Here is a 15,647-nt window from a genome sequence, read left to right as displayed (position 1 = left end):
GTTCCCACACACACCCAAGGGCCATCCTTCTTACATTTACGACATGTGTATAAGGTGTGAAGCCTGAAGTCCAAATATGAAAGAAACACTTTCACAAAAGGTACAAATATAACAGAACAAGTGCGCTTCTATTCAAAAATATAAAGGAAGAAAAACAACCCACGTTAGGGTGCGACATCCATCCATCCATCCATTATCCATCCCGCTATATCCTAACTACAGGGTCACGGGGGTCTGACACGCATTTGCTACGAGCGCTTTGGTGACGCAACTGTATCAGCTGTTGACTGGTAATCTAAACTTCATGGGTTCGGACGAGTCCGTTTTGAAAAGTGAGCTGCACGTATTCTTACTATTTTAGAATAAAAACATAAATTTCATTCCAGTCTGCAGAAAATAAAAGGAGAAGTCCCCAGCTGAGAAAATCCCTAGAGAAAATAAACCTTATATGTTCCACAGTCCTTTGGAATAGTTTTAGGACAAGTTTACTTAATGTTATTATTTTTGATGTTTTCCCTTACAGACTGAGAAACCACGACTGTTACTTGGTTACTTGGTGGCAGTCTGACCCCTTTGATATCATGCTGCCATACTTCAGGCCTCCCTTTCTCAAACCAGATCCTCAAACACTATAAAGATAAATTATTCAAATTTAATAAATATTGGGGGACAATTTGTTTTCAATGCTATTTTTTGTAAAAATGGATCTATTTGTATGGAATGATTACAATAAAATTAATAAAATCTAAAAAAAAAAAAAAAAAAAAGATAAATGATTTGATGGGTGGTAAGCCGTAAATGTTCTTTTTCCAGATTTCTGGGGTGGCGACCTAAGCCACCACCACCTGATCAAAGCACTGTGATGTCCCTGCATTGATGGATTAAAGGCCAGAAGTCCACATGACCGTCATCATCAAGTTCTTCCATGAGAATCCTGAATACCATGAGGACTGATTGTGGTCATTTATGTTAGGTAGAATGCTTAGAGGGGGCTGGACGGGTGGTCTCGTGGCCTGGAATCCCTGCAGATTTTATTTTTTTCTCTAGCCGTCTGGAGTTTTTTTTTCTTCTGTCCTCCCTGGCCATCAGACCTGACTTTGTTTTCTATGTTAATTAGTGTTCCCTTATTTTAATTTTTATTTATTTTGTCTTTTTTCTCTTTCTTCATTATGTAAAGCACTTTGACCTGCATTATTTGTATGAAAATGTGCTATATAAATAAATGTTGATGTTGTTGTTGTAAATGCATAAGAAGGTGTTAAAAGATGGCTTGTGTTCAAGCAGGAAACTTTGGGTGAAGAAGCACATTTGAGATAAGAAGTGAGGAGCACTGCAGCTTTTTGTATCGAACAATCTGAGCATTTAATACGGCCTGGTTACATGGAGCTGGAACCAAACCTGGCCGAACTGGTCAAAGGCAAGAATCATCCTGGCAAAAACATTCTCATACATTATGGGACACACACACACACACAAATACCAAGTCAAAACAGACACCATTAAACCTAAGATATTTTCTTGTGTTTGGGTACCTGAGTATGCTGACCCTGAAATTAATTAAAACAGCACACAGACAATGACTGTGCTTGTCACAAAATAATTTTTTTCTAATTAATTATTATACACAGCACAAGTAAATTTATTTGTTACATTTCTGCTGAAAGGCACAAGTAATAATATATATTTTTAAAAATACTAAACCTACATTTTTGTTATTCTGCCCCACTGGTCTACAGGTCAGGTCTCTGAGCCCCCTCAGCTGAACTGTTCCTTTGCCCTGTAAGTTGACTGCTAATGAGGTATTCATCTGCACCGCCTTCCTCATTTACATACTAGAGCTAATTTGCATGTCCATTCAGTTTTTCTTTAAATGGCATCCTTAAGATCTTTTAGAATCACTGAAGCACAGAGAAAATGTCTGCACTTGCCCTTCTAATCTTGACAGCAGTAGCTTTTGTCACAGGTAAGACCTTCAGAGCTTTAAGAGACAGAAAACACAAACTCAATGCCACAAAACCTCACAGGTTTACACAGAGCTCTATCAGAAGAGACAAATGAAACAAAATAAGAAAAAAAAAAAACAGTGTGTTCTTCAGTAAATATCTCTCTTTGTCTTTTTGTTCTTCAGATTGCAGGGGCCAGACTCTGACGCAGCCCACTTCAGCATCTGCCCAGCCAGGTCAGACCGTCTCCCTCTCATGTAAGGCCAGCAGCTCCGTTAGCAGTAACCTGCACTGGTACCACCAGATAGCTGGCCAGGCTCCCAAACTGCTGATATATTATGCCAATACCCGTCAGTCTGGGATTCCTGAGAGGTTCAGTGGCCAGTATTCTGGGACCGATTTCACCTTACAAATAAGTGGAGTTCAGCCTGAAGACGCCGGCTATTACTACTGTCAGCAGAGTAACAGCTGGCCTCTCACAGTGATAAAGAGCTGAACAAAAACCTCCTCGACAAAAATACAAGACTGTAGCGGGGTCTGCTGCAGGTGCTGAATGAGAAGTCACTAAAGCAACAAAGTGAGACATACCATAACAATAGCTTTCCACCTTAAAGTTTTTCTCAGTTGCTTAAACACATTTAACTGAATGTTCCCTAATTTCCTCAAATGTTTAACCACAATATCATGACAGGGGGCTTAAGAGGTTGATAGTGTCTGTACAGCAAATAAATAAAATATGATTTCTGGATACTTAGAAAGTCTTATAGTGAGGGCAAATTGAAGTAAACATCCATCCATCCATCCATCCATTATCCAACCCACTATATCCTAACTACAGGGTCACGAGGGTCTGCTGGAGCCAATCCCAGCCAACACAGGGCACAAGGCAGGAAACAAACCCTGGGCAGAGCGCCAGCCCACTGCAGTGAAGTAAACACTGATGTTATAAAATGTTCATTATGTAAATCTTAGCCATTTTGTCATTATTTTACTTTTATGGTGGTTTTTCATGGTTCCTAAAGGTTCTTTTGAGAAAATAAAGAAATCATAATTCTTACAAATAACACTGATATATTTTAGAGGCATGACTGGTTTTAAAGCCAATGTTGAAAAATGAATAGATAATGGAAATAATGGAAACTGAGTTTTGCAGATTTTGAGATAACACTAATGTAGTCAATGCCTCTGTCAGAATAAGAAGATTTTAGAAAACCAAAAATGCCATCTCCTTGTTTACATTGTGAGCTTGTAGCCTATACTGTATGAGGTAGTTGAATTGACCACAAACCTGAGTGACCCCAAGGAGGTTAAAGCAGAATGGGTGTGGAATTAGTCATAAAAGTGAGTAACATGGAAAAAGTTATAAAAATATGCAATAATAACATAACAATAATATCTGAGCTTACAGTACCTACGATAATAAGGGGTCCCTGACTAACCTGATGTCCTACTCTCCACCATATTACTTGCTAACTTATTTCATGCATCTGTGGTACTTCGCGTAAAGACAACGTTTGCAACATTCATTCAAAATCTACCCTTAACAATTTTTCCTGTGTTCTTGATGCAGAGATCTTTTTAAAGTAACAACTAGGACCCACTGCATTAATTCCTTTCATAAATATGTCACCACCTCATCTCCATTTGCTTAAACTGTAAAGGTTCACTTCTTTTAGTTTCACCTCATTGTTCATATCTCTTAATCCTGGAATCAACCTTGTCACTCTTCTCTGGACTTTCTCTGTCTTTCCTGTAATAACAAGACTAAAACTGCACACAGTACTCCAGATGAAGCCTCACTAGTGCTTTATAAAGCTTAAACATAACCTCCTTTGACTTGTCCTCCACATATCGTGATACATAATCTAACGTCTTATTAGCTTTCTTGATCTAATCTGTAAATTGTCTGGATGTGGATAGTGATGAGTCCGCTATGACTCCTAGGTCCTTTCATGTTTCAGACCTCACATTGTGTATTCAAATTTAGAATTTTTACTTCTTACATGTAATACTTTACAGTCACTTACATTAAAGAACCATACATGTAATTATGTGCATGTATTACAGTACTAGAGGTGAGAGGGACAAGACAACAATAAAGAGTCACCAGCATACCTACAGGATATGTATACATACAGCCTGGCGACCCTCTATAATTGATGGTTTGTTCACAAACAAAAACATGCAATAAGTTGCAGAAACATCTTTTCAGATGTGATTTCAACACTGAACTAACAAAGATGGCAGACCTTCTGGGTTTGAATCCTTCCAGCAGGAAGTGATGTCAGAGGTGTTATAGTCATCAGTCATGTGCACTGAAGAGAGAGGAAGAGAAAAGGCTTTAAAACATAGCGCCAATGCCTAGAGTGGCAGTATAATTGCAGTCACTAGAGCCCTTCAGCTGTCCCCTAAGCGAATGCACTTGACACAGAGGGTGATCCTCAGGTCTAAGCCTATACCCACAAGGAAAAATGGCATTTTTAAGCAAATTGATCTCCAACTATGCTTGCATTTTCACATCATTTACAAAGTATCTCTGTCCACACTAAAACATCTGAAAACACATGTGACATAGACATTCATCTATAATGGGCATGCATGCATTGGTGAAGAAATCCGGGAAGAGTTGGTAAAACCACCAGCTATGGGATTTATTGCAAAACTGTGCCAACCGATAAACTATTTACCTTTTGCACATGTATGCAGCTGTCAAACTGTAGAACACACAATTTATATGCATACAGATAAACAGCAAAATATGCATCATATAAAGCAGCTCTTCTATGTTCACTGTGTTTGAATATGGTTTTATTCCATAAACGGTGACCAATCAGTGAACAAATGAAATATGGTAATATGCAGAATCCAATCAGGAAGGGGCCACATAATAAACATGAACAATTCAGCTTGCGATTAGAGTCTGTGTTTTCACCAGTCCACATTACAAAGCTGAGGCTGTGTTTTCAGTAGTATACAGCTTTAGAGAGTGCCATTAAAAGTCTTTATTTTCAGAGGTTGTGTGGACAAAATTTGAAGATGGAGTCAAATGTTATGAGTTATGAAATGACAATGTAGTATTGTGGACAGGGGCCTAATGTTGTTGCACTGAACATTGGAAGGAGAGCAAGACTAAGTTTACGTTATCTGTTGCCAGTCCTGTTGTGGTTTGATTTAAATCATCTGTGTGGTCATTTGGGCATTTGGCCTGCTCATTAATTCTTTTAAAAGGCCAGAGTAACATTTTTTTACCTTTGTGAAACATACGTGAATGCACCATATTAAATATTATATAGTCATCCCACGTTTTTGACCACACAGATCAAAATGCCCGTAGTTGTGTAGCAGACTGTAGGAGTATATTAAATAGTATTCACTTCAGGGCTTATGAAAAGATCTTAAAATCTTCATATCTGCACCATCACTTGCAAAATGCTGCTTGGAAAATATTGAATTAGCCACTTAATAATGTGTTAGTATAAATACTGTATTGCCACTTCACTGAACAAAGCACAATTATCAGGAAATTATATCTGCTGAGCTGGCATCCTTCCTGTGGTTTGTTTCCTGCCTTGCGCCATATGTTGGCTGGGATTGGCTCTAGCAGACCCCCGTGACCCTGTAGTTAGGATATAGCGGGTTGGATAATGGATGGATGGATTATATCTGCCCAGGAAAATCTGCCACAAGTACAATATTTAAAGAAACAAAATATAAAATGTGAACAGTAAAAACTCAACATGAATTATGCTAGTTTAGTTTATTGGATTCACCTTCCTTGTTGTCCAGTTAACCAAGGCAGGTGATTTGCATGAATTGAGTCCCTTTAACCCCCTGCCAGTAATTATAACACAATGGCTAAGACACAAAGATGGGACCTGAAGCAACGATGGCTCCCCTCCTGCAGTTCCTCTGCACCCTTGTTTTCTTCACTCGGGATATAGAGACATAAAACTTTTTAAATTAAATTGATGACAAAATTTTTAAAAGGAGATTTCATTTTGGCATATATTCAAGAAGTGGAAAGTGTCCAAACTGAAAACACACAAAATATTTACTTTAATGAAGTTGAAACAAATGCTGGTTTATTATGGCAAATTCAGGGACATACAGTCCTAGCAATATCTCTTTTCAGATATTTTAGGAGATATTATTTTGACACAAAAAACCCAGACAGAGACATTTTTGCAAGGAGACACCATCAACATGCACTCTAAAGCCAGCAACACTGTGTCCACTGTCAACAAAAAACAGGGGGCTTTGGTAATTAAACTCTTTCTTACAACAGTCTACAAGTTATTAATAAAAAACAGTCAAAATCCATCTTGTCTTCCACACTCAGTCAGCAGTTACTCCCTTACATTAAGTTTTTGACTCACCAAAGCCTTTTCTTCTCAACTAGCATGAGGCCTACTTTGGTGTCCTAGTTGAAGTCACCTACGACGTAGCAGAGTGCCTCCAGTTTTCTGTAAGCTATCATATCACATTATTCTCTAGTGGCTCCAGTGAACATTTCATTCCTGGTACTCGACTGTGTTTCATTTGAGCATTCATTCTACCAGGCCTCATTAACCTAATGAGTTCCTCCATGAGAACAGGGCTAACAATGCCCTCTGATAGTTATACATATCTTAAACTAGTTACTCATACCAGATTACATTCTTTCCTTCTCTTGGCACAGCTTTGGATGGGTAACCATTTTGCCTGTGTGGCATCAATCAATATCAAACCAACATAATCCAATAAGCATCAAACTGGGGGATTGTTTTAAGAGAAGTGTTTCGGGGCAAGGTTACAAAATTGATCATCACAAGTCCAGAGCTTTAAGCCAAACAGAATGATGCAAGACTAGTTCATCATTCCTTAGTTACAAGAACCTATTATGAAACCTAAAATAAATTAGACATACAAGTATATTCACAGAACACCGGAGTCTTCAGATGCTTCTTAAACACAGTGAGGGAGTCAGCTGTTTGGGCAGCTCGTTCCAGCAGCTAGAAGCTACACATGAAAAGAGTCTGGATTACAATTTGATTCAATGCTTTGGTGAAATCAACAGATCCCATTCATTAGCAGTGGTCAAGAAGGAAGATAGGACCTCATGAGTGCCTCCACATACATTGACGACCTCCTTAGTCCAACATCAAGGATTTCACTTTCATGTGTTCTGGTACAGGTACAGGAGAAAGTAGGGTGAAATGACGCCTTTTATTGGCTAACTAAACAGATTACAAGTGCAAGCTTTCAATGCAGCTAAGGCCCCATCATCAGGCAAGGTGTAACCTATGATGAAGGGGCCTTAGCTGCCTAGAACGCTTGCATTTGTAATCTATTTAGTTAGCCAATAAAAGGCGTCATTTCACCCTACTTTCTCCTGTATAATCTATGGCTAACACGATACAACACTGTACTGCTGGTATAGGTAGTCAGTGTTGCAGCCTCAAAAGACAAGTGATATATACCTGTCTTAGCTGGTTGTATAAAAGAAGTTCCACAGAATTTTGAATCATCTACAGTGGCTTGGTAGCATATGTAGGTACACCTGCCAGTAGAGTGTTTCAGTAGACAAGCTATGACAAAACCAATGCCTGTACCAGAAATTGGGCTGCATACTCTGTCGGATATAGCCTGATTTTGTGTTTTTTTTATATATAGTGAATCTGCATAAACAAAAAATGGTGGCATTGAGGTCAATAAAATATAATGGGTTATAAATCACCAGCCCAAGGTTGCATGCTAACTTGGCTGCTGTTAATGGTGTAACTGAGCTAAACCAGAGATGGACTCACTGTGAGAACAAAAAATTCCATCTTTGCCGGGCTAAGCTGGAGATGATGTTCCTTCATTCTGGATAAAATATCAGTGAGACATAATTTTAAATGGGACTGTGTTGTTCTCTGGAATGAATAACAGGTTCAGCTGTGCATCATCAGCATAGCACTCATATATACAAATCCATGGGCCTGGAAGATAGGCCCTATTGAGATTGTGAAGAGAAAAGGACCCAGTACTGATCCTTGAGACAAACGTGTGCTTGCCTGGTCCACCCTTGACATCTCTCCTCTCTAGGTCACATGGTACTAGCTCACTGTGAGGAAGGATTCAAGCCATCTGAAAGCACTCTCAGTGATGCCTAGGACAGAGATGGTGGCACAGAAGATCTGATGGCTAATTGTGCCAAAGGCAGATAAGATAAGACAAGACAAGACAAGATAAGGAGGAAGAGAACTAATGGCATGGTGCTAGCTCTAGCCAGCTGTAATGTGCCAACATTCAGCAGAGCCATCTTGATGGAAGAGATCATGTGAAGCCTGACAGATTAGGATCAAGCAATCTGTTCTGTAGAATGAAAGAAGAGATTTAGTTACAGACAACAAGTTCAAGTGTTTTAGCAAGAACGGAGAGGAGAAGGCTGCTCTGTAATTGCCTACTTGAGATGTGTCCAGTGTGGAGTTTTTAAGAAATGGAATTATTGTTAGGGACTGTTTCAACACATTAGAAAAAGTGGCTCTGGTGTCATGTGGTGTAGGAGGCCACTATGATACACTGGTTAACTCTGCTGCTTCCTTGGTCCAGCATGCAGCGCCTGAGTCCTGTTATTTATTTGCATGTTCTTCTGTGTGTGGCAGACGTTTCCACTCGCATACCCAAAGATGTGCAGGATAGGTGAAATCCATTGCATTTTAATGTGCACAATGATGGACAAGTATCCTGCTCAGGAATATCTGCCTTATTTATGTCTAGTGCTGCAAGCTAGGCTGCAGATCACAAAGATTCTGACCTGAATTAAATTGCTTCTATGGTTTATTCCAAACAAACAAAAAAAAAAAATCAGAGCCCCTTCATGTAATTAAAAATACAAAATGGCCAATATCAATGAGCCACACCAAGGAAATAAATGAAAGAAAAGGCCAGTAGCCATAATTAATTCACATGTGGCTTAGGTTAGGTTAATAGACATTGTTAAATTTTCCCTAGTATGTGCGTAAGTTCTCCCTGCAAAGGACTGGCACTTTGTCCAGGTATTGTCACTGCTTTGCCTCCTACATTTGCTGGGACAGCCTCCAGCTGTCCTGTGAACCTGCACTGGATAAGCAAGTGAAGAAAATGGACAGATTGATGAATGGATGGATGGATATATGGAAGGTTGGATAAAATCATTAACATTCTGTTTCCAAAGCCAAGTAGGAAAGCATGTTAAAAACAAAACATTGTGAAAAAACAACCTTGTTAAAAAATAACCGTCACCTTAGCCCCCTAAGCCTCACAAGCTCCAGTGCAGCTGCTCTGACCACTCTGCCCATAGTTTCTCCAATGACTAAGTTTGAGAATTTTCTGTTGTAATACAGTATGTTACAGACATTGACAATTTTTGGTACCCTTACAGTTCATTGAAAAAGTGCCTTCTGAAAATGATTAAATGAAAAGCAATTGTCCCGTGTGTACTTGCATGCTATCGATGTGTCATTAAGTTAAGCAGAGCAACATTGAGGAGAGATAAAGTATTGTTTATTATACAAAGATATTCTAAAATGGCCTGGACAAATTTGTTGGTACCCCTAGAAAAGATCAGCAATAACCGGATTAGAGTGATTCTTCATACTAGCTGTTTTCTTTAAGTAGCATCACCCATGTCTCTAAACGTACAATCAGTCACTCAGCTGATTTAAATGCAGAAAAATAGTCACTGTCTTGTTTGGTACAATCATGTGTCCCACACTGAACATTGACAACAGAAAGCAAAAGAGAGAGTTTTCTGTGGAGATCAGAAAAAAAATTATAGACAAGCATGATAAAGGCAAAGGCTAGAAGACTATCTCCAAGCAGCTCGATGTTCCTATGACAAGACATGCAAATATTATTGAGATGTTTAAGGTCTATGAGACTGTAGTCAACCTCCCTGGACACAGTCGCAGAGGAAAATTGGCCCCAGAATGAGCAGAAAGACAGTGAGAAAAGTAGGCCAAAAACCAAGGACAAAATCCAAAGAGATACAAACTGAACTCCAAGGTCAAGGTCCATCAGTGCCTGATCCCACCATCAAAAAGACCCAGAAGGACTCCACAGTTGATAAAAAAAAAAAACATAAAAAAAACCAGACTGGAATTTGCTAAAATGCATATGAACAAGTCAAAATGCTCTGGGAGAAAGTCCTTTGGATAGATAAGACAAAACTGAAGCTTTTTGGTAAGTCACACCATCTCTATGTCCACTGATGAAAAAATTTAGTTTACAAGGAAAAGAACCTACTGTGAAACACAGAGGAGGCTCGGTTAAGTTTTGGGGCTGCTTTGCTGCATCTGGCATGGGGTGCTTTGAGATTGTGCAGGGATCAATGAAATCTCAAGACTATCAGGACATTCTGGAGCAAAAAGTACTGCCCAGTGTCAGAAAGGTCTGCCTCAGTCACTGATCATGGATCCTTCACTCAAACAGGAGAAGGACCCAAAACACACAGCTAAAAGCACCCAAGAATGACTAATCAGGCAATGACATTGGACTATTGTGAAGTGGCCTTCTATAAGAACTGATTTGAATCGTATTGAACATCTATGAAAAGAACTGAAATGTGCAGTCTAGTGAAGGCCCCCTTCACATCTGACATAGCTGGAGCAGTTTGCTTAGGACAAGTGGGCCAAACTACTTGTGGACAGGTGCAGAAGTCTCACTGAGAGCTCCAGGAATTGCTTGTGTGTAATGATTGCCTCTAAAGGTTGTGCAACAAAATATTAGGATTAAAGGTTCAATCATTTGTGTTCATGCCATTTTCATTTGTGTTATTATTTGAAATATTCTGTTACATCCAAACTCTAAAGCAAAATCTGATTTTTGTTAAGTGAGTCCTTCTGTTTTTGTGGAGAAGTATAAACAAATTTGTCCATGTCTGTATATTGCACAGCATGGACTTTTTGAATGAGTTTGGAATAGTGGGGTGTCCATGTAGGTCATATGACTAATTGGTTCTTTGAGCCACTTTAATGGCTTCAATCTATTTTGAGACCCATTTTATTTATCTGAGTGAATGTGTCCAAGAAATGATAATGATCTGAATATTACAAAAAATACATGCTCTATAAGTGGCTTTCACTACTGAGATTGACAAAGTGACCAGCAGTGCAGAATTATTCTCTTTCTGAATAAAGTTTAAGGGAATCGATTTATGTCTTCATATTCATGACTTTCTCACAGCTACATTTTTGTGTACCCCTGATAAACTGCATATGCATTGCATTATCATCTTCTTCATGGCTCCGCAATCCATACTAATCTCTACTTTTCTCTTCACATTCTGTTCTTTTTCCAGTTTTTCTCTGGTGAAGATCTGCACCACCACCACCTGATCAAAGCATCGTGATGTCCCAACGTTGACGGACTGAAGGCCAGAGGTCCACATGACCATCATCATCAAATTCATGTGAAGCCTGAAAACCATGAAGATTGATTTAGATTGTTTATGTTAGGTAGAATACCCAGTGGGGGCTGAGTGGTCCCGTGACCTTGGAACCCCTGCAGATTTTGTTTTGTTTTTTTTCCCCAGTTCATCTGGAGCTATTTATTTATTTATTTTTTTTTTTTTGTTTTTTCTGTCCTCTTGGCTATCAGACCTTATTTTATTTCATGTTATTTAGTATTACCTAATCTTTTTTTTGTATTTTATAAACTTTTCCTTCTTCATCTTGAAAAGTACTTTGAGCTATGCAATTTGTATGAAAATGTGCTATGTAAATAAATGTTGTTGATGACTTTTGGTTTGCATGACTCAAATCATGCATCAGAATTTTGGAGCAGTGGGAAGTTATCCAAGATGGAGAGTAGAGAATGTGTAAGCACTTCAGTTATTTTGTAATGAAGACTAGGCAAAGTTCTGAACCATTGAAAAAAGATGAAGATATTATGTAGCTGATTGAAACAATCGTTAGCAGCAGAACTTTTAGTCAAACCTGAACAGCTATGGAGAGCTGACTTAGAATTTGTGCATAGTTTATTAAGGCCCACTGAATAATTCTCACCTTTTGTATTGGTACTTTTTATGGTGCAATTTTTGCTGTTATGTCACTAAACCAATCTGTTATGATGCATGTTCTGTGCTCTTTCATAAAATACCTTATGTTTTTATTTATACTGTAGTAAATATTCAATTCAATTCTATTGCAATCTTCACTGAGTGTAGGCTCAGAGCACTGTTACAAGTTCACAGGTAAATGCAATTACAAACCTTACAAATTAGTCATTTCATAATGAATATGTATAAAGACACACATTTGTTTGAATAGACAAGAAAACAAAATTGCTCAAAACTGACTGATATAAATGGACTCTAACCATTTTTGCCCAACAACCTAATTATTGAACTATAGTCAGTTGAAAAAAGAGGAGAGGAAAACAAAAACTCTAGTCATCAGCATCTCTGGAGCAAATAGACCCCAGACCTCTGAGGCGGCCCACATTCAGGTATAACAAACAAAGTAAGAGACATTCAGAGTCCTGGAGACCTCAGCCATCTGTCTACCCACCACCTCCTGGTCATTTATATAGAGAGTGTGCTGGACTATCTAATCTGATAACATAATGTTTTGATCCATTGTGATCAAGATTCCCACTGTCCCAAATGTCTTCCTAAGAGCAGGAAAACAGCTTGGCAGTAGAACAGTGGCCACAACAGATTATCAAAAAGAAAAACAGAATTGAGGAGGGTTAGTAAAGATTTATGATTATTGTATTACTTAGCGGGTTGGATAATGGATGGATGGATATTGTCATACAAATAACAAAGAAAGAAAGACACTAATCAGCAACTCTAATCAGGGTATGCCTGACTGAAGGTATGAGTCTTCATCCTGAATTTAAAAGATGAAACCAAATGACCATCTCTTATATAAGCAAGCTGATCATTCCACAGCTTCATGGCCCTGTAACTAAAAGCTTGACCTCCCACTGTTTTTTGATAATCACTGGAATAATTCATTGAATGGCAACTTTTGATTTTAATCAACCTCTGGTTTGTAAATAATGATAAGTTCAAATAGGTAAGCCTTGGTCATTCAAGGCTTTTATATATAAGAAGGAGCATTTTGAAATCAGCTCTAAGCTTAACTGGAAGTCAATGTAACAACTTAAGACCTGGGGCCTCATGTATAACGCCGTCCGTAGAATTCACACTAAAACATGGTGTATGAACAAAAGGAGAAATGTGCTTACACACAAAAAAAACCCAGATGCATAAATCTGTGCGTACGCCAACTTCCACGTTCTTCCGTGGAAATTCACAAAGTCGCAAAGTGCCCGAAATAAAAAAGAAACAGTCAGATATCAAAGTTGCTGTGAAAAGGCGAGTTGTAGCCCACTGTCTGAGTGTCATATGAAAGCTTATTAGGGTACAGAGAAAAAAAAATAGGCACACAGTGGGAAAAAAGCACAAAATGTCAACTTTAATCTCAAAATTTCCACTTTAATCACATAGTTTATTTTGTCATTAAAGTAGAACATCATAAACTTCATCTTAAAATTGTTTAATTTACTAGTTTCTCAAATCCTATAACTAAAGTAGCACGTTAAATGCTTTGTTTTGTATTTGATCTTCTATGTCCTCTATGTGCACTACCTGCATTTTAAACAGGTTTTCTCTTCCTCCGACAAGACACAGACTCCATTGCATTCATAATATTACAGCTCTCTGAATAATTAAAATACTGAGATGTATACTTGATATCATTTTCATGATGATAGGAGCATGTTATTAAACATGGGAACACTGTGGTGCAGTAATAGTGACGAGCTGGCACCCTGTCCAGAGATTGTTCCTGCCTCACGCAAGATGCTTGCTGCACCATGCGCGACTTTCGATGAAATAATTTATTGCAGCAGTACTGTCTTTTTCAAACGCACTAACTTCCTATTCCTGTCCTTCCTTTTCTTTCTCCAAGTAACCAATCACCACACACTCAGCTCTGTAATAGATGTACAGCCATCTGTAAGCTTAGAACACCGATTCTTCAAAACTTTGAAGGAACATTGAAATATCTCCATGGTACATGTTTAGTTATTCTATCCATCTGTCTTTCCGCAGTGTCGCGCTAGCCAAAGCAAGAATACAGCGTGAGGCAGGAACAATTGGGGTGTCAGATCATCGCTAGTGCTGTGCCACCGTTTCCTCACATGTTTAATTATTAACAATACAGATTATTTAAATGATCTTAACATTTTATCTGTATAATATAATAAACATATTTTGCTACATTTCATCTTAAAAATGATATTGTCATCATATGTAAATACGCAATTTATAAAGTGGCGCAGGTTGTGCAATATTATAACTGTATCGCAAGTTTACAGTGAGGTAATTGTACTTGTAAGTACAAACAGTTCTATAAGGAGCACTTGATGTATTGATTGAGTGTGTTTATAGTTCTTGGGATGAAACTGTTTGTGAACCACGAGGTCCGTACAGAAAAGACATTTGCCATATGAGAGCAGTTCAAAAAGCGAATGGCTGAGGCAGCGTGTGCTTGATTCTGTATACCGGTAATTCTCTTTCCGATCAGCTGCTCCAAGTGGTGCAGTGAGAGTAATATGGAAAAAGATGATCCGATGTGGCAACCCCTAACGGGAGCAGCTGAAAGAAGAATCAGGTGCAGTGAGAGTAACAACGCTACAGCAGCTATGGTATTTGGAAGAGTTTGGCCATTCTGTTGGCCATTATATTGTTACTGGTTAATTACAATCAGATGCCTTAAACTAATAAACAATATGCGGTTAATTTTAGGGTATATGATAAAGCCACGTCAAGGATGTAGATCTAAAAGAAAGGGAAACCACACTGGAACAAAACCACTGCTTTGATGCTGGGTGCCACCAGTTTGCAAAACTGAGCAGAGAACTTGTGTACGCCAGGTTTGAGCTACCATGAAAATGTGTGTGGCTTTACGCCAAGTTTAGGTTTTATACATTGCGATTTGAGCGTGGAAACAGACTTACGCAACATTTTCGTGCGTACTCACTGTTTATACATGAGGCCCCTGGAGTTACAGTATGTGGTCCTACTTTCTAGGTTTTGTAATGATTCTTGTAGCAGTATTTCAAATTAATTTGAAGCGCCTGTGATTAACAAATTGCAGTAGCAATGCGTATATTTAGCATGCATTAGTGTCAATGACAATGCCTAAGCTGTGTGCTGATTCAATAAAACTACTGGTTAGTCAATCTCAGTGAGAAAGTAATGGAATATCATTGCGGACTGCAACATTCCTATTAATAATTAGCATTTATCTTTTTCTGTATTCAGAGACAATTAGTTTTCTTCCATGAACTCCTTTAACTCACTGGTAAAGTATTTAAAGATAACATCAGAGAAACATCATTGGAAATAGAAGATATGTATAGCAGGTAGCTGTTCGCATATGAGTGAAAATTAATGTGATATTTTCTAAAGATAGTTTTAAATGGAAGCAAGTAAAGTAAAAATTGTAAAGGCTCCAGTTTTGAGCCCTGCGAGACACCATATTTGACTTCTGAGTATAATGATGGAGTACTGTCAGCACATTTACATCATCATAAGCAAAAACAAAACCATGAAAGGACACCCCAATGTAATTTTTTTGCCAATGTAACTGAATGAGTGGTCAATGGCATCAAACACTGCACTTTATTCTAAAAGCTTTCCTTCATTAGAGGATACTGGAACACGGGTTAATGCTGTTTCTGTACTGT

At 38.4% G+C, this 15,647-nt stretch overlaps 1 gene segment (V, D, J or C); it reads left to right on the top strand.

Moving 5' to 3' along the window:
• Positions 1-1,914: 1,914 nt before the first annotated feature.
• On the top strand, positions 1,915-2,439 carry LOC120528841. The segment is given in 2 exon segments: positions 1,915-1,963; positions 2,129-2,439. Coding segments are annotated over 2 exon segments (360 nt in total).
• Positions 2,440-15,647: the final 13,208 nt, after the last annotated feature.

This window comes from Polypterus senegalus, chromosome 4, assembly GCF_016835505.1.
Source record: "Polypterus senegalus isolate Bchr_013 chromosome 4, ASM1683550v1, whole genome shotgun sequence".
Lineage (NCBI taxonomy): Eukaryota > Metazoa > Chordata > Cladistia > Polypteriformes > Polypteridae > Polypterus > Polypterus senegalus.
Note: the sequence above shows the minus strand (reverse complement) of the source record. Positions and strands in the feature narration are given on the sequence as shown.